The sequence below is a fragment of the Pistacia vera genome, unplaced genomic scaffold (genome assembly GCF_008641045.1).
Source record: "Pistacia vera cultivar Batoury unplaced genomic scaffold, PisVer_v2 Contig408, whole genome shotgun sequence".
NCBI classification, from domain to species: Eukaryota; Viridiplantae; Streptophyta; class Magnoliopsida; order Sapindales; family Anacardiaceae; genus Pistacia; species Pistacia vera.
The window spans coordinates 441009-467492 of NW_022196233.1; the positions used below are offsets into that span (position 1 = coordinate 441009).

Consider the following 26484-nt stretch of genomic DNA (forward strand, 5'->3'; position numbering starts at 1 on the left):
AGATCAGTCAAAGAGCTATCATCAAAGTCAATATTGAACTGTCCCAGATCCTCAGCTGTGTTCCCATATATGATCAAGCTTAGACTGCGATAGCTGCCCCTTACAATGAGATGATTTGTTACAACAGCCTGCAGAGAAATTAATGCATTACTATCATGATTCTGTAGTGCTACAAGCTTCCCCAACTAAAGAGTCCAATGGAACACAACTTAGGAGTGAAAAAGGCCCCTAAACTTTTTTTCCTCCCTTTTTTGAATTGAGTGGATAGAATGGACATGAATAAACAACAGTGACAAATTGCCTCCTCAAGAAGGTTAGTATAACTGACTAATCAATAAGAATATAAAGAGTATGAAAAAAATTTGCAAAATTGTTTTTGAATAATATTGTGCAAAAGAACAAAATGCATTCAAGATTCAAGAATGCATATGGTGATTAGGCATGTCTGTCAATAGTATTTTGATGAAATAGAAGAAAAATTGCATTCTCCAAATCATGTCTTTCAGAAAGGCACAAAAAAACCTTTCAGATATGTTATAGTTGAAACAGAGAATGGTTTTCTGCCTTCAAATCCTGTTTTCCATATACAGTACCAAACATATTTTTTGTTTGTTCTGAGATTTGTATAACATTGAAAATGTTACCAAAACCCTAGAAAATTCACAAGTGATTAGGGCAAGCAACACTGCTCTACTCATTTGAAAAAGAAATAAATTGATTGTCTCGTATTCCTTCTCATACCAAGGTAGGTTGCCTATGATTCTGTTAAGCTTTGAAGTGGACTTGCATATAACTTTTAGTTATAAAATATAAAATAATAACTTGTGTACTTGTCATCAATATATTCATCATAACAATTATCAAACTTCTGTTGGTTATTGAGTATGCTTATTACTAGGTTATATCTTATAGAAAAATGATTCTCACTCCTCACTTGATAGTGGGTAATTTGACTTGCTTACCATACTTTTCAAAGGAAAAGTTATTTGAAAAAAAAAATGGACTCCAATTATAAAGTAACCACCATTTCCTCCATCATGTTGTAGCCTCTAGTTAGTGGGCCAAATTAGGAAAGGAGCTAAGATTTTGTCGGTTATCCCAGGTTATTGTGACTCTTCTTATGAAGAATATTTTTCTCTTTAAAGGAATTGGAGAAAAACTAAGAAATTTTACAAATGACTAGTTAATGCTCTCTTTTGGGTAATATTACAGAAACAATATAATCGTACTTTTTAAGAAAAAAGTTAGGAAGAGTGGTAGAATCGATCAAATTCCTTTTCTACGAAACTTGATCTCCAAAGATTTCGAAGATTTACCTAGTTTTTTTTCTATTTATTCATTTAACTTTGGGAGGAGTTTTAGGTTAATTTTGTATTCCCTGATTTTTGCTTTGATTTTGGGATAGATTTGTTTTTCCTTGGTTTTCACAAAATAGTATTCTGATTGGTTCTTTTGTATAGTCTGATACCCCTTTAGGAGGGTTATGTTTTCTTGTTGAACAACTAGTCCACAGTTGTAACTTCTTCTTTCTAGTTAATACAATTTTTTCAGTTTCTCATTCCAAAAAAATAATAAAAAGACTCAAGACTTGTAACAACACCGTGCATAAAGCTCCAGAAAAATCCCATCTCGAAGTCACACAAGCCTTGAACAAACCAAGAGAATTGTCACATTTTCTAATTATGGATAAGCCCAAAGATTATCAGATAACGGGCTGGTAACCCAAGTCTGCTGTAATATCAACTAAAGCATATAATGCTAGAGGAAAGCCATCATCACCCACTAGTAAAAACATTTATAGTATAAAACAATTTGGACAAGTAGTAAGCTAAGAGAAAAATTTCAGAAACTGCTAGGAGAGCCTCATACTATTCAGTGTTCCAAAAATTCTGAAAGAAAAAGCAGTGTGACTGATTCCAACTATACTATGAGTAAAAAGACAAAGAAGAGGCCTAACATTTTAATTTGGAACATGACAACTGATTGACAACCTGCAAGTACGAGAAAACCAACTGAAACATGTACCAAAATGCACACATTCCCACAACAAAAAAGAGATCTCCCACAATTCACAATACTAGAAACCTGAGGATCTTCCAACCTGCTCTAGGTATGTGCCAACAGTTTCCACCCAAAGAGCTCTTATAGACCAACCAGTACAAAACTCTTTGGATTCTTACTGGTTTAAACAATTAAAAATTAACGGAAACATTTGAAATTTCTACAACCAAGAGTCTTCTATACCTGTATCCATGACCCCTCTAACACTAGTTCTTCACAAAAATAGCAATATATGTCAACACTAACCAACCATATTCCCATTATTGACATCACAAGATAAAAGAAACTTTCAGAATCGTTCACTCATGTTGCTTCCAAAGTCAATGATTTGGAGTCATTCACCTATTCCTTGATGAACTATCACAAGTTCAACCTAAAATCTAACTGTAACTCCTGAAAACGTTTCCCAATAGAATTTTTGTATTTCAGAAGATTTAAATCTGAAAACTAGAAACGTAAAACTTTGTTCTTTTTATAAGTTCCGACATACGTGCATTAAGCATTCTCTTTATACATCAGTGTCTCAATAAAACAAATAATATACATGCATAAAACCAACAAACACATAACCTAGCACAAAATTACAAAAAGACTAATAGAAATAATGATAGTTATAATAAGATGTTAACATTAATAATCAAGTATATTTGGGTAGCTCATTAGGACAACCTATTAAATAATAGTCATAGAATAAATTAATAATGATAACATAAATTAAAAAAAGAAAAAAAAAACCACACACAGAGAATTACACAAAATGTGGTAAATACCTCCACTTCTAACACATTGGCTGAAGAATGTGAATACAGAAAAGGCTGACAAAGGCGCCTGAATCTTGTCTCTCCCTCACACTGAACAAAAACCTCCAAAGCAAATGAAGGAGGCGAAGTGGCCCTGTATAAGACACTTAACATTTTAGAATTGTGTACCGATAAAAAATCCATAGATCATCATAAAGTATTAATACCTAACATTTTCCCAAGACAATGATTACAACAACTAAATTCTTCCGCAGAAGCAATGTTATTGAACTCCAAAATTGAAACCCGGAACCAAATCATTCACAAGTTTATTGACCACCAATTCTAATAACATTAGAATATATAGAATGCCCTCTCGATTTTCTCAATTTTCCATGGCAAATTTACTTTACAAGTTTCACATTCCACATTACAAATTACTAATTATCCATAAAACAAACAAGTAAATTTCCCTAAAAAGAACATTAAAAGAGAATAACATCAGTCATTCATCTCGAGAACAGCAACAAGAGAATCAACATACCCAACGAGCGTCACTGCTTGAGAAGCCGAAGACGCATTTTGCTCAAGAAACTCACACGCAGTTATAACAATTGGCTCCGCAAACAACACCTAACAAAGCAGAACATAATAAACACACAACCAACAATAATTTGAATTAAAATTGAACGGAGGAGAAGACGAAGTGGCAGTGAAGAAAGTTTACCTCGTCGACATACTCGTCGAGTTGGGGGTGAACGAAGGTCTGAGCGAACAGGACGCAAGGTTCGGGTCGACCCATTATGGATTCGGGCCAGGATCTTTGTTCGATTGAAGAGAATTTAACGGGACATGAAAAGCATTGGCCTAAGTATTTAGGGTTCTGTTGTGATTTGGGGTTTTTCAGGTTTATTTTTTGTTGCGGAAGGCCTCCTGATAGAGAAAAGAGTGAGAGTAGAGAGAGGGAAAAGGAAGACGTTTTTTTGTTTTTTGTTTTTTGTTTTTTTTTTTTTTTTTTCAAGGTTAAAAAATAATTAATAGGGAAATTAAATATTAAATAGAGATAATATTTCTTGAATTTTAATTCTCCCAACTCTACTATTAACCCAAAAATAAAAAGAGTCATAATTATAAGTAGAAGAGGTACATAGGGTTATAAACGAGTCGAACCGAGTCGAGTTTTCGACTTATCGAGCTCGGCTCGTTTGCTACAGGGTCGAGCTCGAGCCTACCGAACCTGGGAAAAGCGACTCGAACTTGAGCTCGACAGAGTTCGAGCCGGTTCGCGAGCTCGCGATTTGGGATGAAAAAAGAGATGTAAAACTGACCAATGGTTGCAAGAACACGGGATGAAGCCTGTCAGTTTCACGGTGGTGAGATTTCGCGATTTGGGGGTTTAGGCTTTAGTCGATTTGGGGGATAAGAGTTAGCAAACCTGGTTTCAAGCTTTGAGGGATGAAATTGCAGTTTGTGTGAGTGTTTTTACGTTCGACGAGATCGGCGACGGAGACCACTGATTTCACAGCGAGGTCACTAGTTTGGGGTTAGGGTGCTTCATTGGGTGAATGTTTGCAATTTGGGAATTGGGGGAAATTTATTTGGGGGTGAAATATGGTGTTTTATGATTTTGCACTTTGGGGGGGTAAATGTTGGTTTTTTAAAATTTTGTAACTGTTGTATATGTTAAGTCCCTCATGGCTTATAAAACTCACCAACAGCACCCTACATACGCGAGCCAGCCCAGGCTCGCGAGCCCACGAGCCGAGCCCCCCCATGATCGAAGTCGACTCGGTTTATAAATCAAGTTCGGGCCGAGTCGACTCGACAATTGTCAAGTTGAGCTTCAGATCAGCTCGACTCGTCTGACAGTCTTAGAGGTACATTTTTAAACTTTTTCTAAATGGTGTTTAATAATTAAATTTTATTAAAGTATTTTTATTTAAAATCAATAAATCACAATGATAATTAAGTGAGAGAAGAAAATTAAATATATATAATTAAATTTTAATAAATAGAATACCGAAATTGATTTTTTTATTTTATTTGAAATTTAGTTTTGTGGTTATTTTGGATTTTTCAAGCTTTTGCACAAAGGATTGATACTTGGTAGAGGGGGCAGAAGAAAGCAATTTTTTTTCAGGATTTTTATTTATAGCATTGCTTGAATGGTAAATTTAATTGTCAGACTTCCGGACAAAACTGAACCTTAATTTAGTACTTGGGGCTTAATTGATCCTCTCACATATAGAGCGTGGATTTTGAATGCTATATAAATGTTGCAAAATAAAAACTTAATTCAATTGATCATCATTTTACCCCAAAAATTTGAGCAAGATTTATTTATTTAAATTACAAATTCAATTTCAAAATGTTTTTTGTTAGGGCTAAAAATCGTCTTGAGCCTGAAAAGGCCCAATAACGAAATAAACATGTCACGACCCATGGCCTCAGCTCAATCTTGATAAATAAACATGTCACGACCCATGGCCTTTAGCCCAATCTCGATTGGGCCAAAAATCGTCTTGAGCTTGACAAGGCCCAATAACGAAATAAACATATCACGACCCATAGCCTCAGCCTAATCTCGATTGGGCCTAGCTTAAAATCACCTTGTGAACTATCCACTCTATGAGTTGAGCTATCCTATAAGTTAAGCTAAACTGAGTTTCAGCCCATTAGCCCGCAACAATCCATAAATAGGAAATCAGAATCTCATTCTATTTCCTCTCCTACTAAGATTTCTAATCTTATTCAAACTATTAAACTTAATATGATAAAGTCAAGAAATCATATTTCTTTATTGATATGGATTATCTCCCAAAAGAGGAATGAGTGTCCTACTGGGATTTCAACCCCTTGGGTTCACTATAAAAACAGAGGATTGTCCTCTCATTATGCATGCGATCTCCCATAGTCAATCTACTATACTCAAAACCATCTATTTGCTCTTAAACTTCTAGCTCCCAAGGACCCGACGCCTCTGACAAGACTCTTGGTAATTCTTCTTCTCCTTAATCCTTATCAAATAATCTCTTTCAGCCTTATTGACTTGAGCGTCGGAGTGCCTATAGCAAACACCACCCCGGTGTTTTCTATAAGCTTTACGCTTGTCCTTTCATGTGTGCTTTACGCTTGTCCTTTCATGTATCTAGGTCTAGTAGATTGTCCATGGCCTCAACCTCACAGGATCATACCTTATTTTCATGACAATAGATTTTTGCATCTACAGTTTGGCGCCTACCATGGGGCTCTAACAATCATCTGTCAACGATAACTTACAACATGGGAGGCGACATAGAACTCCTTCTGACTAACAATGTTAATCAGAAAATCCTATCACGATAAGAATTTTTTTTTCTTTATTTTTCTTCGTTTGTTTTATCTATTCACATGCCATATTATATCTATTCGGCATATCGTAATTTGTTTTATATTATACCCATTCAGCGGGTAGTATGAAACCTTGAAGCTCATATTGTTGTTCTAAATTAATAATAGAATAATAATGTGTCAGAGTTTAAAGTGGTGTTCCTGAACCACTTGATTCATTGACTTTGCTTCAACGATCTCTCTTCTCTAATCCTCTATTTAGATAAGGCAATAGCTTCTATCTCTAACCTCTCTACACGCGCCTTTTCACTTCAATCATCAAACCACCAGGTGGTCTGCCACTGTTATCAGAGCTTTGCAATTCATTACCCGCCATAAAACCAGTTCCAACACAACCAATCCCAACTTCATCAACTTCTCTCTCATGTGCACCTCTACCCGTAACAAAGCCGCCACTCTCCACCTATAAATTCTCCCCTCCTCTTCTCTCTTATCACGCACTCTCCCTCTCTCTTTTATTTATACCCACGTAGCCCTCCTCCAAACGCTAGCAAAAGGAAATCCAACTGCTCTTTTTCGCAAGTAATCCTATCTAAAAACCCCTTAATTGTGCCAACTACCGTGCCCACATGGCAACCTCCTCTTTATTCTTTTTATCCTGCTATCGCACTTGGTGGCACTCTTGTAAGTAGTCAAAGTGCAACGTAGATAAAGAGAAAAGAGGGAAAGTGAGAGTGTCACCGGCCATTGCAATATCGAATTTTTGATAGTTCTAATCGGGCCAATCTTTAACCTCCTATCCATTCTCATTCGGATCTTCCCCTTNTACAAACTTAATTCAATTGATCATCATTTTACCCCAAATATTTGAGCAAGATTTATTTATTTAAATTACAAATTCAATTTCGAAATGTTTTTTGTTAGGGCCAAAAACCGTCTTGAGCCTGACGAGGCCCAATAACGAAATAAACATGTCACGACCCAAGACCTTAACCCAATTCCGATTGGGCCAAGCTTAAAATCACCTTGTGAACTACCCACTCTATGAGTTGGGCTATCCTATAAGTTAAGCTAAACTGAGTTTTAGCCCATTAGCCCGCAACAATCCATACATAGGAAATCAGAATCTCATTCTATTTCCTCTCCTACTAAGATTTCTAATTTTACTCAAACTATTAAATTTAATATGATAAAGTCAAGAAATCATATTTCTTTCTTGATAGAGATTATCTCCCAACAGAGGACTTAGTGTCCTATTAGGATTTCAACCCCTTAGATTCACTATAAAAACAGAGGCTTGCCCTCTCATTATGCATGCGATCTCCCATAGTCAATCTATTATACTCAAAACCATCTATTTGCTCCTAAAGTTCTGGCTCCCAAGGACCCGACACCTCTGCCGTAGTCCTAGCCTCCGACAAGACTCCTGGTAATTCTTCTTCTCCTTAATCCTCATCAAATAATCTCTTTCAGCCTTGTTGACTTGAGTGTCGGAGTGCCTATAGCAAACACTATCCCGGTGTTTTCTGTAAGCTTCACGTTTGTCCTTTCATGTGTGCAGGTCTAGTGGATTATCAGTGGCATCATCAGACCCTGTTTTCATGACGGTAGATTTTTACATCTACAATTTGGCGCCCACCTTGAGGCCCTAACAATCATCTGCCAACGACGACTTACAATATGGGAGGCGACACATAACTCTTTTTGACTGACATTGTTAATCAGAAAATCCCATCACGATAAGAATTTTTTTTTTCTTTTTTTTTCTTCGTTTGTTTTATCTATTCACATGACATACTATATCTATTCAGCATATCGTAATTTGGTTTATATTATACCCATTCAACGGGTAGTATGAAACCTTGAAGCCCATATTATTGTTCTAAATTAATAATAGAATAATAATGTGTCAGAGTTTAAAGTGGTGTTCCTGAACCACTATACCCATTCAGCGGGAAAGTGAGAGTGTCACCGACCACTGCAATGTCGAATTTCCCATAGTTCTAATCGGGCCAATCTTTAACCTCCTCTCCATTCTCATTCGGATCTTCCCCTTTATTCAGATCCACCGCTTTCCTTTCTTCAAACCCCAATACTTCATCCCTTTTCTCATTCTCACTCAACACCTCTTCCTCCATCGCAAACACTACCTTGCTCCTTGTGGATTTAGTTCAGCTTTATCTAGTACCAGTTCAACTCCAACTCCACCCCTGCTTGGGACCACTACACCTACGCCAACAATGTCAAATAACCATTAACATAAGCACAATGGACAACATCAACAAACACCAAAGCGACTCGGCGAAATGCACACAATTGACAACTCAAGGTCACCACCCGGAGGATGGACTCATATTCCAACTCGGTGCACCTTCTCCACTCAGCATGATGAACCAAGCTAAGTTGGCCTCGAGCTCTATCTTTCTAATATGCATGGCACAACGCCGCAGTTATAACTAGACTTACCCAGCTCCAGTTGACTCCATTTCACTTACTCAGCCTAGCTTAGTCTTCATTTGGTCTTTATATTACACATGCACACCATTACATCTCTTATTGGCTTATTCAATTTGTTGTTGACCCATGCATGTTGTGCATAACACCATGTGATCCTTGATTTTTTATTTGGTATTTTTATTTTTTATCTTTTCTCTCCATTTAGTTTCTCTGTTCAGTTTAGTAAACATGAGGATTATCTGGAGCTAGATGATAATGATTATTCTTAAGGGGCTGCATCTAGGGGTGTATACGAGCCGAGCCGAGCCGAGTATCTCGGTACTCGAGCTCGGCTCGTGATGAATAGTACCGAGCTCGAGCTCGAGNCTATTTTGCAATTATTTATTTTTCACTTCCAAGCCCAATAAAATCTTATTTTATAAAGGGACCCCACGAATTTAATATGCTACCCTTTGAATAATCAATATTATTCAAGGGCCCATGTAAACTAAACTAGTTTACATTAACAACCCATAAATTTACCCTTTTTACCCTTTAACTATTAAAAGGTTATTTTCGTTCATCTCATTAATCTTAACACTTTAAGATATAATAATTAAATATAATTAATTATTGCTTGACCATTTTAACCCTTAAAATGTCACAAACAATTTTCTATGTAACTATTACCATAGAAATCCCATCATTACCCTTAGAAGGTGCTAGCCCTCTTCAGATAATCATTTCTCTCTCTCATCATTCTCTAACTTCTCAAGGCTATTGGTGTGACCATGTAGGTCCACCATGGATTAGTCGTGAACTGGTTCTGGATGAATCTGGAAACCTGTCCGGAGGCCCAACGACTATGGTAAACATTTAGCAACGTGTCATAGTCCCTAAACCACGATGAAGAAATACTTCATCGAACCCATTTCAGTACGTACCATCCAGGTAAAGTCCCTCCATTGAAATATCCTAATCAAGCACGAATTCATTGAACGTCAAAATCCTAAACTCGATCTTCTACCGAATCATCGATCAATATGTCCAAAACTCGTCATCACAAACTTCCTTTTGTATGACTAATAATAGACTCTGGCCAGAGATTCTGTTTTTCAAGATTTATCAACATTCGTCTAGGAACTCGAATCCGGATGGAGTCAGCGGTACTCCCGATCCTATATTTTCGAGTCAATGGATCCCTTCTTGACCATCATTCGTTTCCGTATATGAACAACGCATGACCAAATAGGCTTTATTATACGAAACATGATTAGTCTCATACTTATACACCGTATGAACCATATGCATTCGTATCGGATCCGACTACAATGTCTCAAGTCAAAGGATTACATCGTGCATTGATATAACCAAACGATAAATCATTGACTACATGCTTTTCCAAGTGATTTGTCGTTATTCGGTCACGTTCGAAAAACAGTTCACCAACCGCTAATCCATACCGATGCCCCAATGACATGACTATCATCGTCATCTGTACTTATATTTACTCATGATATCTTTCGGAAGCATCTAATATGCCTACTGTACAATATAGTTGCCCAAATTATATTGTTTCCATAGGGAACCATTTTCGATAATTCATTTACTGATTAAATGAATCATCTGGACAATTCATATCCATACTTTATTTTAAATGCATAACTGAATAAAGGAATCAATTTATATATATGAATTGAAGAACTCTTTCTTCTATTATTTCTGATATACACATACAAGACAAAATGCTCTGAAACCGACAACATGAATGGTTTCTAGGGCATACACTAATATACACTAACAAACTCCCACTTGCACTAAAGTCATTCTATGTTGTATCTCATACCCATCTTCTCAAGATGATGGTCCAATTGCTTCAATGTCATCGCCTTAGTCAGTGGATCAGTTACATTTTCTGCTGAAGGAGTNAATATGCTATAACCATCATCCAAACATGCTTTAAATCACATTCTAACATATCCAAACATATTAGAGCAAGAAGAAAAACATGTTTCCCTAAAACAAAGAGATGGCCGAGACACACACATGCATCAAACATGCTCATTACATCAAATAATTCATTTATTACATAGGCATGCTCATTATAACCATCACCATCATTCAAAACATATGAGAATGAGAAGAAAAATGAACATCTATCTCTGATCTAAGTATGGCCGAGACATCCATGTAGAGATCTAAGATGAAAAAATCATTTTTGAACCAAATCACCAACATGCAAATTCAACCAAGCATGATGAACACATGAACACATGTTATAACTGATTTTTGTTCAAAAACGACATGCATGGAGCTTCTTAGCTCTGTTACCATTTGAAAGAATAGCATGCATGAGGAGTGGTGGAGATGAAGAGTGAAAGCATAAAAGGATGGATTTAAAAAAAACGGTTTTTAAACAAAGCATGGAAAAGAGATTATACCTACTTCTTTGCTTTGGATTGATGAAGATTAGCCTCAAAATGATGAGACCTCCACACTTTAACACCACCTTGAGAGGATTAGAGAGTGGTCGTGGCTAGGGAGAGAGAGCTTTTTGTTTGTGTTTGAGTGAACTTTTTTGTTTGTGTTTGAGTGAACAAGTGAATAATGAACTAAAATGCAACCTTTTGCATTTATATATACTTGGGCAATTTTGTAATTATTTATTTTTCACTTCCAAGCCCAATAAAATCTTATTTTAAAAAGGACCCCATGAATTTATTATGGTACCCTTTGAATAATCAATATTATTCAAGGGCCCATGTAAACTAAACTAGTTTACATTAACAACCCATAAATTTATCCTTTTACCCTTTAACTATTAAAAGGTTATTTTCGTTCATCTCATTAATCTTAATGCTTTAAGATATAATAATTAATTATTGCTTGACCATTTTAACCCTTAAAATTAGGGGTGGGATAAAAACTCCGAAAACCGAACCGAACCAAAAATTAGGTTTTTTTACAAACCGGTTCGGTTTTCAGTTTGGGGATTTCAAAAAACCGGAAAACCAGTTCGGTTTTCAGTTTGAAAATAAATTCAAATCGGTTTTTAAACCGGTTTAACCCTAAATATAAAAGCAAAATTTTTTTATCCTCAGTCATCAGTCCTCATGCAGACGCAGTCACGCTTTCGTCTTTCTCTCGTTCTCTGCCTCCATTCTCCAAATCTAAAAATTTCAAAATTCAAATCATCCTCATTCCTCAATCGTCTGTTCGTCACTTCCAAAGACCAAAGTTCAAGACTCAAGTTCGCCAGCAGTTCCAGTCTTCCATATCGTGACTCCATCCATAGTTCATCAGTTTCCCACCGTGAGCTATTGAGCAGAGCAGCTGACTCTATCAACTATCCAGTCGCCGTGAGCTACTCCATCCACACCGTGAGCTACGTTCGTCGTTCGCCACAACTAGCACTCCAGCAGACTCCATCGTGAGGCGTGAGCAGACCCACTGTGAGGCTTCAGCAGACCCACCGTGAGAGGCTTTAGCCACATCGTGAGCTACGTTCGTTGTTCGCCAGCACCTAGCACTCCAGCAGACTCCACTGTGAGGCTTCAGTAGACCCACCGTGAGGCGTGAGTAGACCCACCGTGAGGCTTGAGCAGACTGACCGTGAGGGGTGAGCAGATCGAAGGTTTTGTGTTTTTGGTCTCAGTTTTGGTGTATTAATTGCGGTCTTTTGAGGTTTTAGTAAATGATTTTGAGATTGGTATTTTGTTAAAGCATTTTTGGAGATGTGGATGTGCTATTACTTGCATATAGTTGAAAAGATATTGACTGTTGAAAGAAGTCAGGTGCCTGAGCTTGCTGGCCAACTATGTATTTTGTTAATGAATTTATGAAATCTGCTACATTTGTATTTGTATTTGGCGGATCAGTTAGTTATATACAACTTTAACCAAGTATAAAACAATNTGTTCGTAACACTTACAACATAAGCTATATCAAGTCTTGTACATAGCATTACGTACATTAAGCTACCTACGACAGACGCATAAGGCACATTACGCATCCGCTACCGCTCTTCATCGATCTTTGGACCCATCTCCTTAGAAAGATGAAGACCGTGAGTGAAGGGTAAGAGACATCTCTTAGAGTTCTCCATGCTAAATATTTTTAGCATTTTCTCTATGTACAATTTCTGGGATAATCCAATCACCCTTTTTATTCTATCTCTATAGACACGAATGCTAAGGACATAGGTCGCTTCTCCTAAGTCTTTCATCGAGAAGGTTTTGGACAACCAAACCTTAACCTCTGTCATCATGCCTATATCATTTCCCATCAAAAGTATGTCATCTACATATAATATGAGAAACGTGATGGCATGATCTTTAACCCATTTTTATACACAGGGCTCATCCAGATTCTTAACAAAACCAAACGATTTGATTATGTCGTCAAATTGAATTTTCCAACTTCTTGAATCGTGCTTCAATCCATAAATGGATCGATGCAATTTGCATACCTTATGTCTTTTAGCAGAGGATACAAAACCTATTGGTTGTTCCATGTAGATGTTTTCCTCAATAAACCAATTGAGGAAAGTTGTTTTGACATCCATCTGCTAAATCTCATAATCATGGTATGCTGCGATAGCTAGCATTATACGGATGGATTTAATCATAGTTGCAAGCGAGAAGGTTTCCTCATAATCCAACCCTTGTTTTTTAGTATAACCTTTCGCCACCAGTCAAGCTTTGAAGGTCTCTACCTCCCCATCCTTGCCAACTTTTCTCTTGTAGACCTATTTGCAACCTATAGGAACTATTCCCTCTGGTGGATCCACAAGCGACCATACTTGATTGGCATGCATTGATTCTATCTCAAAATCCATCGCTTCCAGCCATTTTGTTGAATCTCTATCCAGTATTGCTTCTTCGTAATAAGATTCAAAATCTTGCTCATGTAGGAACCCATATCTCTTTGGAGGTTTTGATATTCTAGAAGAGTTTCGTATTGGAACCATAGTATCTGATACTGAGGTTCGTTGAGTGGGCGTTCCATCTTTAGCAATCTCGGTTCTTGGCTCTTCCATCTACTGAAAGAAACAACATGCATGAGGAGAGGTGGAGATGAAGAGGAAAGCATAAAAGGATGGATTTCAAAAAAAGGGTTTTTAAACAAGCATGAAAAAGAGTTATACATACTCCTTTGCTTTGAATTATGAAGATTAGCCTCAAAATGATGACCTCCACACTTAACAACCACCTTGAGAGGATTAGAGAGTGGTCGTGGCTAGGAGAGAGAGCTTTTTGTTTGTGTTTGAGTGAACAAGTGAATAATGACTAAAATGCAACCTTTTGCATTTATATATACTTGGGCAATTTTGCAATTATTATTTTTCACTTCCAAGCCCATAAAATCTATTTTAAAAAGGACCCCATGAATTTATTATAGTACCCTTTGAATAATCATATTATTCAAGGGCCCATGTAAAAAACTAGTTTACATTAACAACCCATAATTTACCCTTCTACCCTTTAAACTATTAAAATGTTATTTTCGTTCATATCATTAATCACGCTTTAAGAATATAATTAATATAATTAATTATTGCTTGACCATTTTAACCCTTAAAATGTCACAAACAATTGTTATGTAACTATTACCATAGAAATCCATCCGATACCCTAGAAGGTGCTAGCCCTCTTCAATAATCATTCTCTCTCTCATCATTCTCTAACTTCTCAAGGCTATTGGTGTGACCATGTAGGTCCACCTGGATTAGTTCGTGACTGGTTCTGGATGAATCTGGAAACCTGTCCGGAGGCCCAACGACTATGGTAAACATTTAGCAACGTGTCATAGTCCCTAAACCACGATGAAGAAATACTTCATCGAACCCATTTCAGTACGTACCACCAGGAAAGTCCCTCCATTGAAATATCCTAATCAAGCACGAATTCATTGAACGTCAAAATCCTAAACTCGATCTTCTACCGAATCATCGATCAATATGTCCAAAACTCGTCATCACACAAATTCCTTTTGTATGAAATAATAGACTCTGGCGAGAGTTCGGTTTTTCAAGATTTATCAACATTGTCTAGGAACTCGAATCCGGATGGAGTCAGCGGTACTCCCGATCCTATATTTTCGAGTCAATGGATCCCTTCTTTTACCATCATTCGTTTCCGTATATGAACAACGCATGACCAAATAGGCTTTATTATACGAAACATGATTAGTCTCATACTTATACACCGTATGAACCATAGCATTCGTATGGATCCGACTACATGTCTCAAGTCAAAGGATACATCGTGCATTGATATAACCAAACGATAAATCATTGACTACATGCTTTTCCAAGTGATTGTCGTTATTCGTCACGTTCGAAAAACAGTTCACCAACCGCTAATCCATACCGATGCCCAATGCAATGACTATCATCGTCATCTGTACTTATATTTACTCATGATATCTTTCGGAAGCATCTAATATGCCTACTGTACAACTATAGTGCCCAAATTATATTGTTCCATAGGAACCATTTTCGATAATTCATTTACTGATTAAATGAATCATCTGGACAATCTATATCCATACTTTATTTAAATGCATAACTGAATAAAGGAATCAATTATATATATGAATTGAAGAACGCTTTCTTTTTATTTCTGATATACACATACAAGACAAAATGCTCTGAAACCGACAACATGAATGGTTTTCTAGGGCATACACTACTATACACTAACAAACTCCCCACTTGCACTAAAGTCATTTATGTGTTGTATCTCATACCCATCTTCTCAATGATGGTCCAATTGCTTCAATGTCATCGCCTTAGTCAGTGGATCAGTACATTTCTGCTGAAGGAGTTTGAATCATAATCTCTCCAACTCCAACGAATTCTCTCAAAATGTGATACTTACGCTGAAGTGTTTTGGATTTTGGTGTGCCCTTGGTTCCTTTGCCTGTGCAATAGCTCCATATTGTCACAGAACTGTTTATCGGTAAGCCATGTTCGGAACCACACCAAGTTCAATTACGAACTTTCCACATCCAAACAGCCTCCTTCGCTGCTTCCGAAGCAGCAATGTATTCAGCTTCTGTTGGAGTTAGCTGTGGTTGTCTGTTTGAAACTTTTCCAACTAACAACACCTCCTTACATATAAAAATGTACCTGACATAGACTTTTTTCATCAACATCTGATTGGAAATCAGAATCTGAGTATCCTTGAATGTTTAACTCTGAACATCCATACTCAGAACTAGATCTTTAGTTCTTCTCAAGTACTTAAGGATGATTTTACACCGACCAATGTTTTCTCATGGGTTTGATGAATTGTGTGGTCGGCCTCTACAAACTCCAAGCATCTCCTTCTCAAGTTTCTTAATAGTCAGAGAAACTTCTAGTTCTTCTCTTTTGTCTGGATTGGCCTTACGAACATTTTAAAGCCCTTCTTCTTTATCAAGCAGCAAGACAAAAGAGGAAGAGAACTCGCTGAAACAGGACGACTAAAAATCTATTTCAAAGGAAAAAGAAAAACGAAGTTTCTCTCATCTTTCGTTTATTTTTGGAATTAAAAATGAAGGAGAGACACGTGACAACTTTGTAAACTCAAAGGAATATGATTTTCACCATCAGGATTTCCAACCACTCGATTGTCCTATCATCACGAAAGAGGCTGAGTGTGTCATGTTCGTCCTAATATCAACTGAGTCCATGACTACGACCCATGCGATTCAGCATGACTCGCCCTTCAAAGAATTAGCATACACCAAAGCCAAACATGAGACAGCCTAATCAGTCAGTCTTCTCAACAATCAGGTATGCAATCATCATCTGTTATGTAACCTTCTTCTTGACCCAATCAGCTCCTCTCTCTAGTCTGTAGTAGAACCAACAGTCATATGTTCAACAATCTGACACAACCTATGACTCAACCACACCCATAACTAGTTCTTAGGCCAGAACAACAGCAACAACATGTGGGTATTCCTCAACAAGCAAACACAAATGTTTTGTCAACACAAAATGGAGTTAATGTACTACCGCCAGATATTAATCCCTTCCAGTCCAAGCTCAAATATGTTGTCTCCACCAGTTGGAATCTCCCAAACACACTAAGGCCTTCCCAAACAGGGCGTTTATTGTAGAAGACCCCTACCTGCATGAGTAACCAGCCACTCGGCTCCATACACCGACTGAAGCATATACATGGATATCTAGTTACCTGACACTGATCTGCATTTGAATCGGCTCCAACCAGCTCCACTCAGCTAATAAGGGTTAGCAACACCATCAGAAACCCCACTCGGCAGTAATAACCAAGTGAGAATATTTGCTGGTACAATGCCAGCACTTGAAGGGGAAAAGAGGTCTCATTTCAACTGAACATGTTAGGCGCCACTGCATGACAATCGGCTTGTTGCATAAAACATGTGCGCTATACATGTCTCTTCTCCAAGTAAGACTATTCTTCCCTTGGTCTTGCATCACTTCTCCATACGGCTTGTTACTTGATACGTGCATGACATTTTCCATTTGAGTTTTATCTTTCATTTGGTCTTGCACATGCACGCCATTACTTCTCTTATTCAATTTATTGTGGATAAACTGTACACCATGCGGGATATCATATGAAGTTGTTTTAAATCATCTACTGTGATCACCTTCAATCGACCCAGACCAATTTATTGATTTATACCTTCAATTGGCTCGAACCGATTTATATATTTACACCTTCAATTGGCCTAGACCGATTTATTAATTTAAACCTTCAGTCGACCCAGACAGATTTATAAATTCACACTTTCGATCAGCCCAAACCGATTTATAGTTTACACCTTCAATTGGCCCAGATCGATTTATAGATTTACACATTCAATCGACCCAGACCAATTTATAAATTTACACCTTCAATCGGCCCAAACCGATTTATAAAGTCACACTTTCAATCGGCCTAGACCGATTTATAGTTTACACCTTCAATCAGCCCAGATCGATTTATAGATTTACACCTTCAATCGACCCAGACCGATTTGTTGATTTACACCTTCAATCGGCCTATACCGATCTAAAAAGTAACACCTTCAATCGGCCCAGACCGATTTATTGATTTACACCTTCAATCGGCCTATACCGATTTATAAAGTCACACTTTTAATCGGCCTAGACCAATTTATAGTTTACACCTTCAATCGGCCCAGATCGATTTATCGATTTACACTTTCAATCAGCCCAGACCGATTTATTGATTTACACCTTCAATCGGCCTATACCGATTTATAAAGTCACACTTTTAATCGGCCTAGACCAATTTATAGTTTACACCTTCAATCGGCCCAGATCGATTTATCGATTTACACTTTCAATCAACCCAGACCGATTTATTGATTTACACCTTCAATTGGCCCAGACCGATTTATAAAGTCACACTTTCAATCGGCCTAGACTGATTTATAGTTTACATCTTTAATCGGCCCAGATCGATTTACAGATTTACACCTTCAATCGGCCCATACCGATTTATTGATTCACACCTTCGATCGGCCCAGACCGATTGAAGGACTTGCACCTCAAATCGACAAGTCATCGACCTAATCCACACAATGGTCCTTCCGACCTAATGAGCTGCTATCACTAATCCGCTCAGTTTGCACTCATTCGATTAAATCTACTCTCTAAGCTAAATACTTTTTAACTTAGAGAGTGGGGGGCTAACTGTTAGAGCCAAAAATCGTCTTGAGCTTGATGAGGCCCAATAACCAAATAAACATGTTACGGCCCAAGGCCTCAGCCCAATCCCGATAGGGCCTATGCTTAAAATCACCTTGTGAACTATCCACTCTATGAGTTTGGCTATCCTATAAGTTAAGCTAAACTGCCATTAGCCCGCAACAGTCTATAAATAAGAAATCAGAATCCCATTCCATTTCCTCTCCTACTAAGATTTCTAATCTTACTCAAACTATTAAACTTAATCTGATAAAGTCAAGAAATCATATTTCTTTCTTGATAGGGATTATCTCCCAAAAGAGGACTCAGTGTCCTACTAGGATTCCAACCCCTTGGGTGGGTTCACTATAAAAACAGAGGCTTGCCGTCTCATTATGCATGTGATCTCCCATAGTCAATCTACTATATATACTCAAAACCATCTATTTGCTCCTAAAGTTCTGGCTCCCAAGGACCCGACGCCTCTGTCGTAATCCTAGCCTCCGATAAGACTCCTGATAATTCTTCTTCTCCTTAATCTTTAGCAAATAATCTCTTTTAGCTCTGCTGACTTGAGCGTCGGAATGCCTACGACAAACACCACCCCGGTGTTTTCTGTAAGCTTTATGCTTGTCCTTTCATGTGTGTAGGTCTAGTGGATTATCAGTGGCCTCAATCTCACGAGATCAGACTCTATTTTCATGACAGTAGATTTTTGCATCTACATTTTTAATTTATTGTACTTGGACTAAATTGGACGGGTGTACAATTTTGGATCTCAATCCAAGTCAATATTTGATTGAAAGTACAAATGTTTTGGTACTAAATACGAGGAAGTACGCAGTCTTGGACTTTTGATAGAATTACAATTGATTAAATTTAATACTATCACTTGTTTAATATAACATAGAACTGAATTTATAATTAATTATTTAAATAAATTATAATATATATTTTAAAAACATATAGAGGTCCGCCGACTCCACCGGTGACGGTTGCTGGAGAGTGGTGACATTGTTCTTGAGATTTTTTTTTTTAATTAATGAAAATACCTTACACCTTTAAGAAACATAATAAAAACAAAGTTATTATTATTTTATTATTTTAAATTTTTTATAACAATCTTAAATTATTAGAAGGGTTAAAGTTTATAGCTTACCATAGGAAATTTCTATTGCTGGGTTGGTAAATCATTTAGGTAAAACCTCTCCAAAAAAAAAAAAAAAAAAAAAAAAAAATCTTGATCAAAATAGCATAAATTAAAGGCAAATGAACTTTATAACTTTCCTCAAAAATCTCTTTGAAAAACTGTGTAGCATAAATTAGAAATGTTTGGTTGAGTTTATTTACTGCCCAAACGGTTGAAAGATTTTATTCAAAAGTTAAAGTAACTTTTAAAATTTCTTTACATTATTTAATTAAATTCCAAAAATATTTTTAAAATTTAAAATAAGGTATTTTAAGTCTACTAATTTGAGTTCTCCAGTAAGTTCTTTTTTAGTTTATTGAAAGTGTTAAAATTTAAAAATTATCCACACACTATTTCATAGATTTGATTATTATATATTAAAACATTTCTTGATGATTTAAAATTAAAAAGCTCTCATATGATTTTTTTTTTTCAACTATAAAATTAACAAATTTATCATATATCTTTACTCTCATAATCAGTTTTATTCCCATGAACTCTATTCAAACTAACAATACCCAACAAACCTTACTAGGACTACAATTTAATATTGAATGGTGTGAATGGTTCTATTGGATTTGGCCCCCAGTTCTACTTCGTAAATGCTCCATTTAAAAGTTTTGAAATTAATTAATTTTTTTTTTTTTGAGTGATGCTTTTGACCCTCCACAATTTATCTTAATAAACTATATGTCTAAATTTACCAGCTCGACTAATCCTTTAGACCCCTGAAAATGTGATTCGAACTCATGACTTTTTGAGTGATACACCTAATAGTCCTTGTCTAATTACTCAACCACCCAAAAATGGTTCAGTTGAGCACATTCGCTTAATATGTGTTTTCTTTAAAAAAATAAAAATAAATAACAAACTTATAAATTTTGTAAACGTAGAAATCAATTGAAAATTTGAAACAATAAAATGTGATAAAATAAACCCTAATAATTTCATGCATACATGTTATTGATCAAACTCATTTCATCTTAATTATTTCAAGATAAATCAAAATAAGAGTTTATAATGTATAAAAGGAAATAGAAATTTTAACAGTTAAAGATTTATTCTAGATGGATTGTGTATTGAATCTTATTTAATAATTTTCATAAAAGATAAAACTGTAATTAAAAAATAAACAGTAATTGGGTCAATTCAAATAAAAGGTGGATCAATATCATCATTTTTTTTTTTTAGTAATACTATATTCACAAATTTTCTCTTACAGCTTCGACGTGATAATTTGCAATTGGTCAGTTGTAATTTATCGGGTGAGACTCAAGTAAGATCTATTACAAACTGATTAATTGTGAACTGTCACGTCAGAGTTGGAAGAATAAATTTGTGAGAAGAGGTTATGTTATTTTTTTATTTTTTCTTACCACATCCCACAAGATCCATTAATGCTCTCATTCGTGTAGAAATTAGGTTTAAAATATAAATTGAGCTTAGACCCAGGAAGACCTTAGGGTAATATCATGGAGGAATTAGGTTAAAATGTAGATTGAGTTGGACCTACAAGGATCTTAGGGTTAACTTAGAAATATAATATGTTCATCAGAGTTTTGAGTCCAAAGACGTCAAGCACCCATGTTTAAGGAAACATGGGTCCGGTATGGCAAGGAAGGCGACATGGCAAGAAAAAGCGTCAAGCTTTCCACTTGTGAATCTTGAATGCAATTACACAATTATTGTACTCTGTATTAAATTCCCATTCAATTCAAGACCTTTCAAACTAATTTTCTCTCAATTCTACTTCGTTTTTAATCTCTTTACGAACACTGAAATTCGATCAAAAACTATAGCTCGGAAAATCATTGATTCATTGAAGAACCATATGATCTTCACCATGGTTGGGACGTCGTAAATGATAAAGGAAAACATTGAATAATTCGAATTGCAACTTTGAGCTTTCCATTCCTGAATCTTGAATGCAAACTCAAAACAGAAAGTATAGGCACATTACATATGCTTGAAAGGGCTGGCTGGTTACAAAAGGACAAGACATTTTCATCTCTGTTTTTATGTTTATCATTTTCCATGTAAGAAGAGATTGAGATTGTGAAGATGGAATACCAGGTTTTGACTGTCTATATTTTGCACAAAGAGAAACAAAAATTACAACCAGAAAAATATCAATCACATCTTATCTTCGCACTAGTAACACCTTGGATCACAAAAAGAATCTTCATTTATAAGTAATTTTATCAAATTTAAACATTGTCTTTGATTTTCGTTTCTAATTAAAGGGTCTCGAAATCTATTCACTTCATTCATCATATCTTGATACTCATAATGGAGCAATTCCCCATCCAACCATCAAAAAAGAATTGCAAAAATAAACAGATCATGGAGATATTCACATTCAAAATACAGCGGCCACCTATCTAATACAATGCTTCTCCTACCCACAAAAACCAACATAAGATGCATAAACTCATTTTAGGAAGGGCACCAGGCACCTTCGTTTTATTTTGTAAGAAAAATTCTGTAATCACCTCGTATTAATACCAGAACATTGTCCTTCATCTGAATCTACCAAAAAGTAAGGATTAAATACCTTCATGACTTGTTCATAGACTGGCTTCTTGAAATCCACAGCCTGCTCAAGAAAAGGTTTTAACAAATTAGGAAAGAATGATACAAAGCCTCTAAAGAAAAGGAACTCATTAGACACTAAAAAATGAATGATCCTGCAATAACGTTTACATACCAGTTCTAAAACTTGTTCAGGAAACATCCACGACCACTCCTTAAACTCTGGCTTTTCAGATCCATCCCCCAAAAGATTGATCTCTTCCTCCTTTCCCGTGAACTTAAAAAGAAACCTGTTTCTCGAACAATAACAAACAAAATCATATGGATTATCAATGTAAATCAGATTTTGTAAAATAGGAGCAAGCAACTTAAACAAGGCTAGGAATTATCTATTGACAAAATAAATATAGGAACATCTAGGACTGAAATTGAGTAAGGGTGCAGGCTTAAAGATTCAGCTTTAAAGATCATCGAATCATGTAACAGCTGTGAAAATGAAAATGCTGTTCCTAGATAACCATCTAGCATTGCGTATGAGCTAAATGTGACATTGAAAACATGTTTCCTGTCAAATCAAAGGGAAAAATAGTATGACAAGGAAAACAACTTCATACTTCAGGACCATGCATCAAGCATAATTGATAATTACACCTAAAAGGGGTCAAGTTTTCCTGCAAGCAATGATATGATTATCAAAAGTGGAGAGACAACACCAAGGCAAATGCAAATTACACGAAGGAGAAAAAACACACAACTTGGACTCAACCAAGATATATGTCTACAGGTGCTCAAGCTTGATAACTACCCAGCAATACACAAAATTAAAGGTAGCTGACAAGGAGCAATTAAATTGGGGAAATCAATGCAAAAATTGAAAAGTAAAGTCAGTAATAATAACTAACATTATTGCAGTAAATGCAACTAGTTCTACCAAACTTCAATATATAATGCATTGATCATATATAAGTAGATGGTAATCTTACCACTTCTGTGCTTGACCTTTATAATTTGTTCCCCAGCGACGGTTAAGTCTATCTTTGACTTTAAGTGGAAAATCATAAGTCAGCCAATAAGGTGTCTACATAAAAATGGAAATATCAGTTCAGTCAAGACATGTTGCAGGAAGGTGTCATTTCATCCTCTGAGACATGGTACCAGACTCCAAGAATACAGGTTAAACATTCAAATATAAAAAGGATTATCTGAACACACCTCTGCAAGAAATTCTGTCGAGGTAACACCTGTTTCTTCTCTCAATTCTCTCATGGCTGCATTTCTCAGATCCTCCCCCTCATCAGCACCACCCTGTACAAAATGGCACATTAGAAAATTTATAGGCATAAATCTTTCTAAATAATGCCCACCCAAATCTCAGTGTTAGAAAGACATCTGAAACCAAAAAAACACTTATTTTAGCTCATATCTCCTAAGCCACATCAATGAATCTGAAGCATTAACAAATCCCATGCCACAGACGGTCATACCTCTCTCTTCAAGGTAAAAACAAAGTGTACATTCAAATCATCAAAATACTAAGATTGCCTCAATCTAAGTTATCTAACCCTAAAACATCAATACTTCTATCATGCATACCATAGCAACATTTGGTTATATCCCCATTCACAAAAACACAAACCCCAGTTAAAGTGGACGAATAGAGCTAGCTGATAAGTAAAAATATAAATAAAATAACTATAAAAAACAAATAAACCCATTGTAACAAGAACTAACAGCCCCATCTAAAATTAGCTTTAGTGAAGATTTGTACATCTTGTTACTCAATTGCTGTCCCTATTCCTACAATACCTTACTGTGAATACCTGTTTCATCTAAGAGCAATTTGATATTCCAAAGTGTAAATTGCTTCAACACATCCCCATACATGGCTTCACATTACATCCACATTTAGTCGAAAACATTTGTCATATGAAAATAAGAAATTGAATTCTGTATTTGTAAATTCTACAATGTATTTCATATCATATTTGGAAAATGGTTTTCAAATATCAAATATAATGAACATGTCTATTTTTCCAGAAGAAATTATAACAATATCTTCATTCATTGAAAAGGTACTTACAAAATATTTTTTTTTTAAATTTCACAAATATCCCACAAAATTAACCAAAAACCCATTTCCAATCTAAGTGAATAAAGAAAAAAAAGTAAATCTTATTGGAACCATAATCTAAAAAAAAGAAAAAAGAAAAAAAAGAACAGGTTTTAGAATTATCACACACTCCCTCAATTCCCGAAACTTTACACACAAAACTCATCGCCTAATCATCAACGCTACATGAACTCTGTCACCGTAACCCCATGAACATTTTGTAATTTAACAGAACAATTACATCTTATCATTTCAAAATTCAAGTCACACTGAAGCTAAAACAATATAAAATGACTCAATTTCAACTCTAAATTCACCGAACAAATGAACCAAATCTACCTGAGGCATTTGCCATGTGTCCGGTATATTAATCCTCGAAGCTGCAAAAATTTTCTACAAAAGGAAAGAATCAACCAATCAAAAGCAGCCACGTATTATTTGCAGAATTAGATAAAAGTTACAGAGAAGATAGAGTCACCAGACCTTATTCGAAGAGTCAACGAGACAAATCCCGACGTTTCTTCTATACCCGTCGGGAGGCGAATCCAAGTTCAAGCCCGTTAAACGACTGCGTATCCTCAATTTTACGAGGTTACAACAGTTATAACAAGACAGCTGCAACGCCAGTGGCACACTCGAAAATTTATCCAACTTTCCACGACAAAACGGGGAATTTCCACTCACTCCCACTCTACACACAGCCATTTTACGCGTCGTCGTTTCGTTTGTTTTCCGTTACTTTGTTTTTCTTGGGCCCCAAGTTTTAATCTCAAAGTCTCGCGAAGATACCTACTTTTCTTCTTATCTTTCCGTTTTTTCTATTCCCAAAATACCCTCACCGCCTTTTGTTAATTACCGCGCGCCAATTCTATATAAAAGCCCCCTTTCATTTTCTCTGTTCTTCAGTTCACACAAACACAGCGCAAAAAAAAAAAAAAAAAAAAAAAAAAGTTAAATTTCATTAAAAATTTCTCAATATGGAGGCCATTTTTCCGGTGATATTCTTCGACGGCGAGTGTGAAACCGACATCGGACACGTCGTGGTTTACCCTTCGCTTGATTACAAGACTTTGCAGTCGTTTCTCAGTCACAAGATTGGAATTTCTCCGAGCCAGTTCTCTGTTCATCTCGCGGACGCGAAGACATATCGGAAGATTCCGATCACAGGTAAGGCGAATTTTTCGGCGATTTGTCGTGAGACTGACTGCTTCTTTCTCGTTTCGCTGAGACGATCACGGGATCCTCGTTCTCGGCGGCAGAGGCGGCAACAGCCGGAGAAGCAGCCTGCAGCTAATGTTATGTTACTAAAAAGGAATAGTGACGTTAGGGCTATTAATAATAATAATAACAATAACAACAACAACAACAACAACAACTGGAATGGATTCAACGGCGGCGTATTGGTTTGTGAGGAGTGCGTGAGAGCAAAGAAGACGGGCAGAGATTTTGGATTTCACGTGTGTGTTTATGATACTGTGACTTACGGGTTCAGGTCACCGGCTGGCCCCATTGCCCGACCCGTTAAAGAGTCGGTTTAGGTAAACGGGTTTTCTGTGATTAGTTAAAAAGATGAGATATGGTACATAAGAAAGGCGTGATTTAGAGGAATGATACGACAGCGTTTTGGGTTGTGAGATTTTTAGGGAAATTAATAGCCAGATTTACAAATTTTCTTTGAAGAAAAGGGAATTTTGTTATGTATTGTAGAGTTGAAAGGATTGTTAGTTCTTTGTTTCTTTTGGAAATGCAACCGTTTGTATTGTATTGATGCAGACACAATTCCTCTTTGGATTGTTGAATTCTTATCATGTGTCATCTTTATTCATTTGGATTGATTTTGGAAGCCTAAAGGAAAGTCAATCCAATAGTCTATGTGTAAGGTAATATCACCTTTAGTAAGTTTATATCTCATATTTTTACTGATTTTTCTTGCAAATTAATGGATTTATAATGTAAGTGTTATTGTTGTTATGGGTTCTTTTTATCGTTTTAGTTATAAATTTATTGCTTATCCCTTTTTCTTTCCGTGGGCATGGAGCTAGTAGCAATCCCATTACAATACATCAGGCAAGGGTGAAAGAGAACTGGCTTATGATTCTCACTTTCCCCCGGCTCTTTAGGTAAGTAAATAGAACTACCTCTCTCCCACTTAAGACCTGACTGAACTTCTAGTGAAGCCTCGCACTCGGCCGCCCAACACAAAATCCAAAAAGGTATTAAATCCAGTTGGATTGGGGACGACCTGACCAGAGGGGCTTTAAAGAGAAGTTTTTAGAAATCAAGTCTGTGGCTTGGAATCACCAGAATTCCCGAAAAGCCACAGGCCAAGCCTTTCCCTTAAGAACCGGGCGGAACAGGGGTAAGGAAGGGCTCACTACTCCCACTGGGGTTAGGAAGTAAGCACCACAACCCAAAG

At 36.4% G+C, this 26484-nt stretch overlaps 2 protein-coding genes across 2 annotated transcripts; both read right to left on the reverse strand.

Moving 5' to 3' along the window:
- Nucleotides 1-2707: 2707 nt before the first annotated feature.
- On the reverse strand, nt 2708-3791 carry LOC116142452 (protein virilizer homolog). Its single transcript, XM_031427875.1, has 3 exons — nt 3529-3791; nt 3346-3434; nt 2708-2955 (listed from the first exon to the last, which is right to left on the reverse strand). The coding sequence occupies exons 1-3, from the start codon at nt 3601-3603 to the stop codon at nt 2757-2759; spliced, it is 363 nt and encodes a 120-aa protein (XP_031283735.1). The 5' UTR covers nt 3604-3791; the 3' UTR covers nt 2708-2756.
- A 17811-nt stretch (nt 3792-21602) lies between these two features.
- On the reverse strand, nt 21603-24913 carry LOC116142440 (nudix hydrolase 27, chloroplastic-like). The gene is made up of 6 exons (XM_031427857.1): nt 24552-24913; nt 24408-24461; nt 23171-23263; nt 22942-23036; nt 22134-22248; nt 21603-22022 (listed from the first exon to the last, which is right to left on the reverse strand). The coding sequence occupies exons 1-6, from the start codon at nt 24771-24773 to the stop codon at nt 21915-21917; spliced, it is 687 nt and encodes a 228-aa protein (XP_031283717.1). The 5' UTR covers nt 24774-24913; the 3' UTR covers nt 21603-21914.
- Between the last annotated feature and the right edge of the window lie 1571 nt (nt 24914-26484).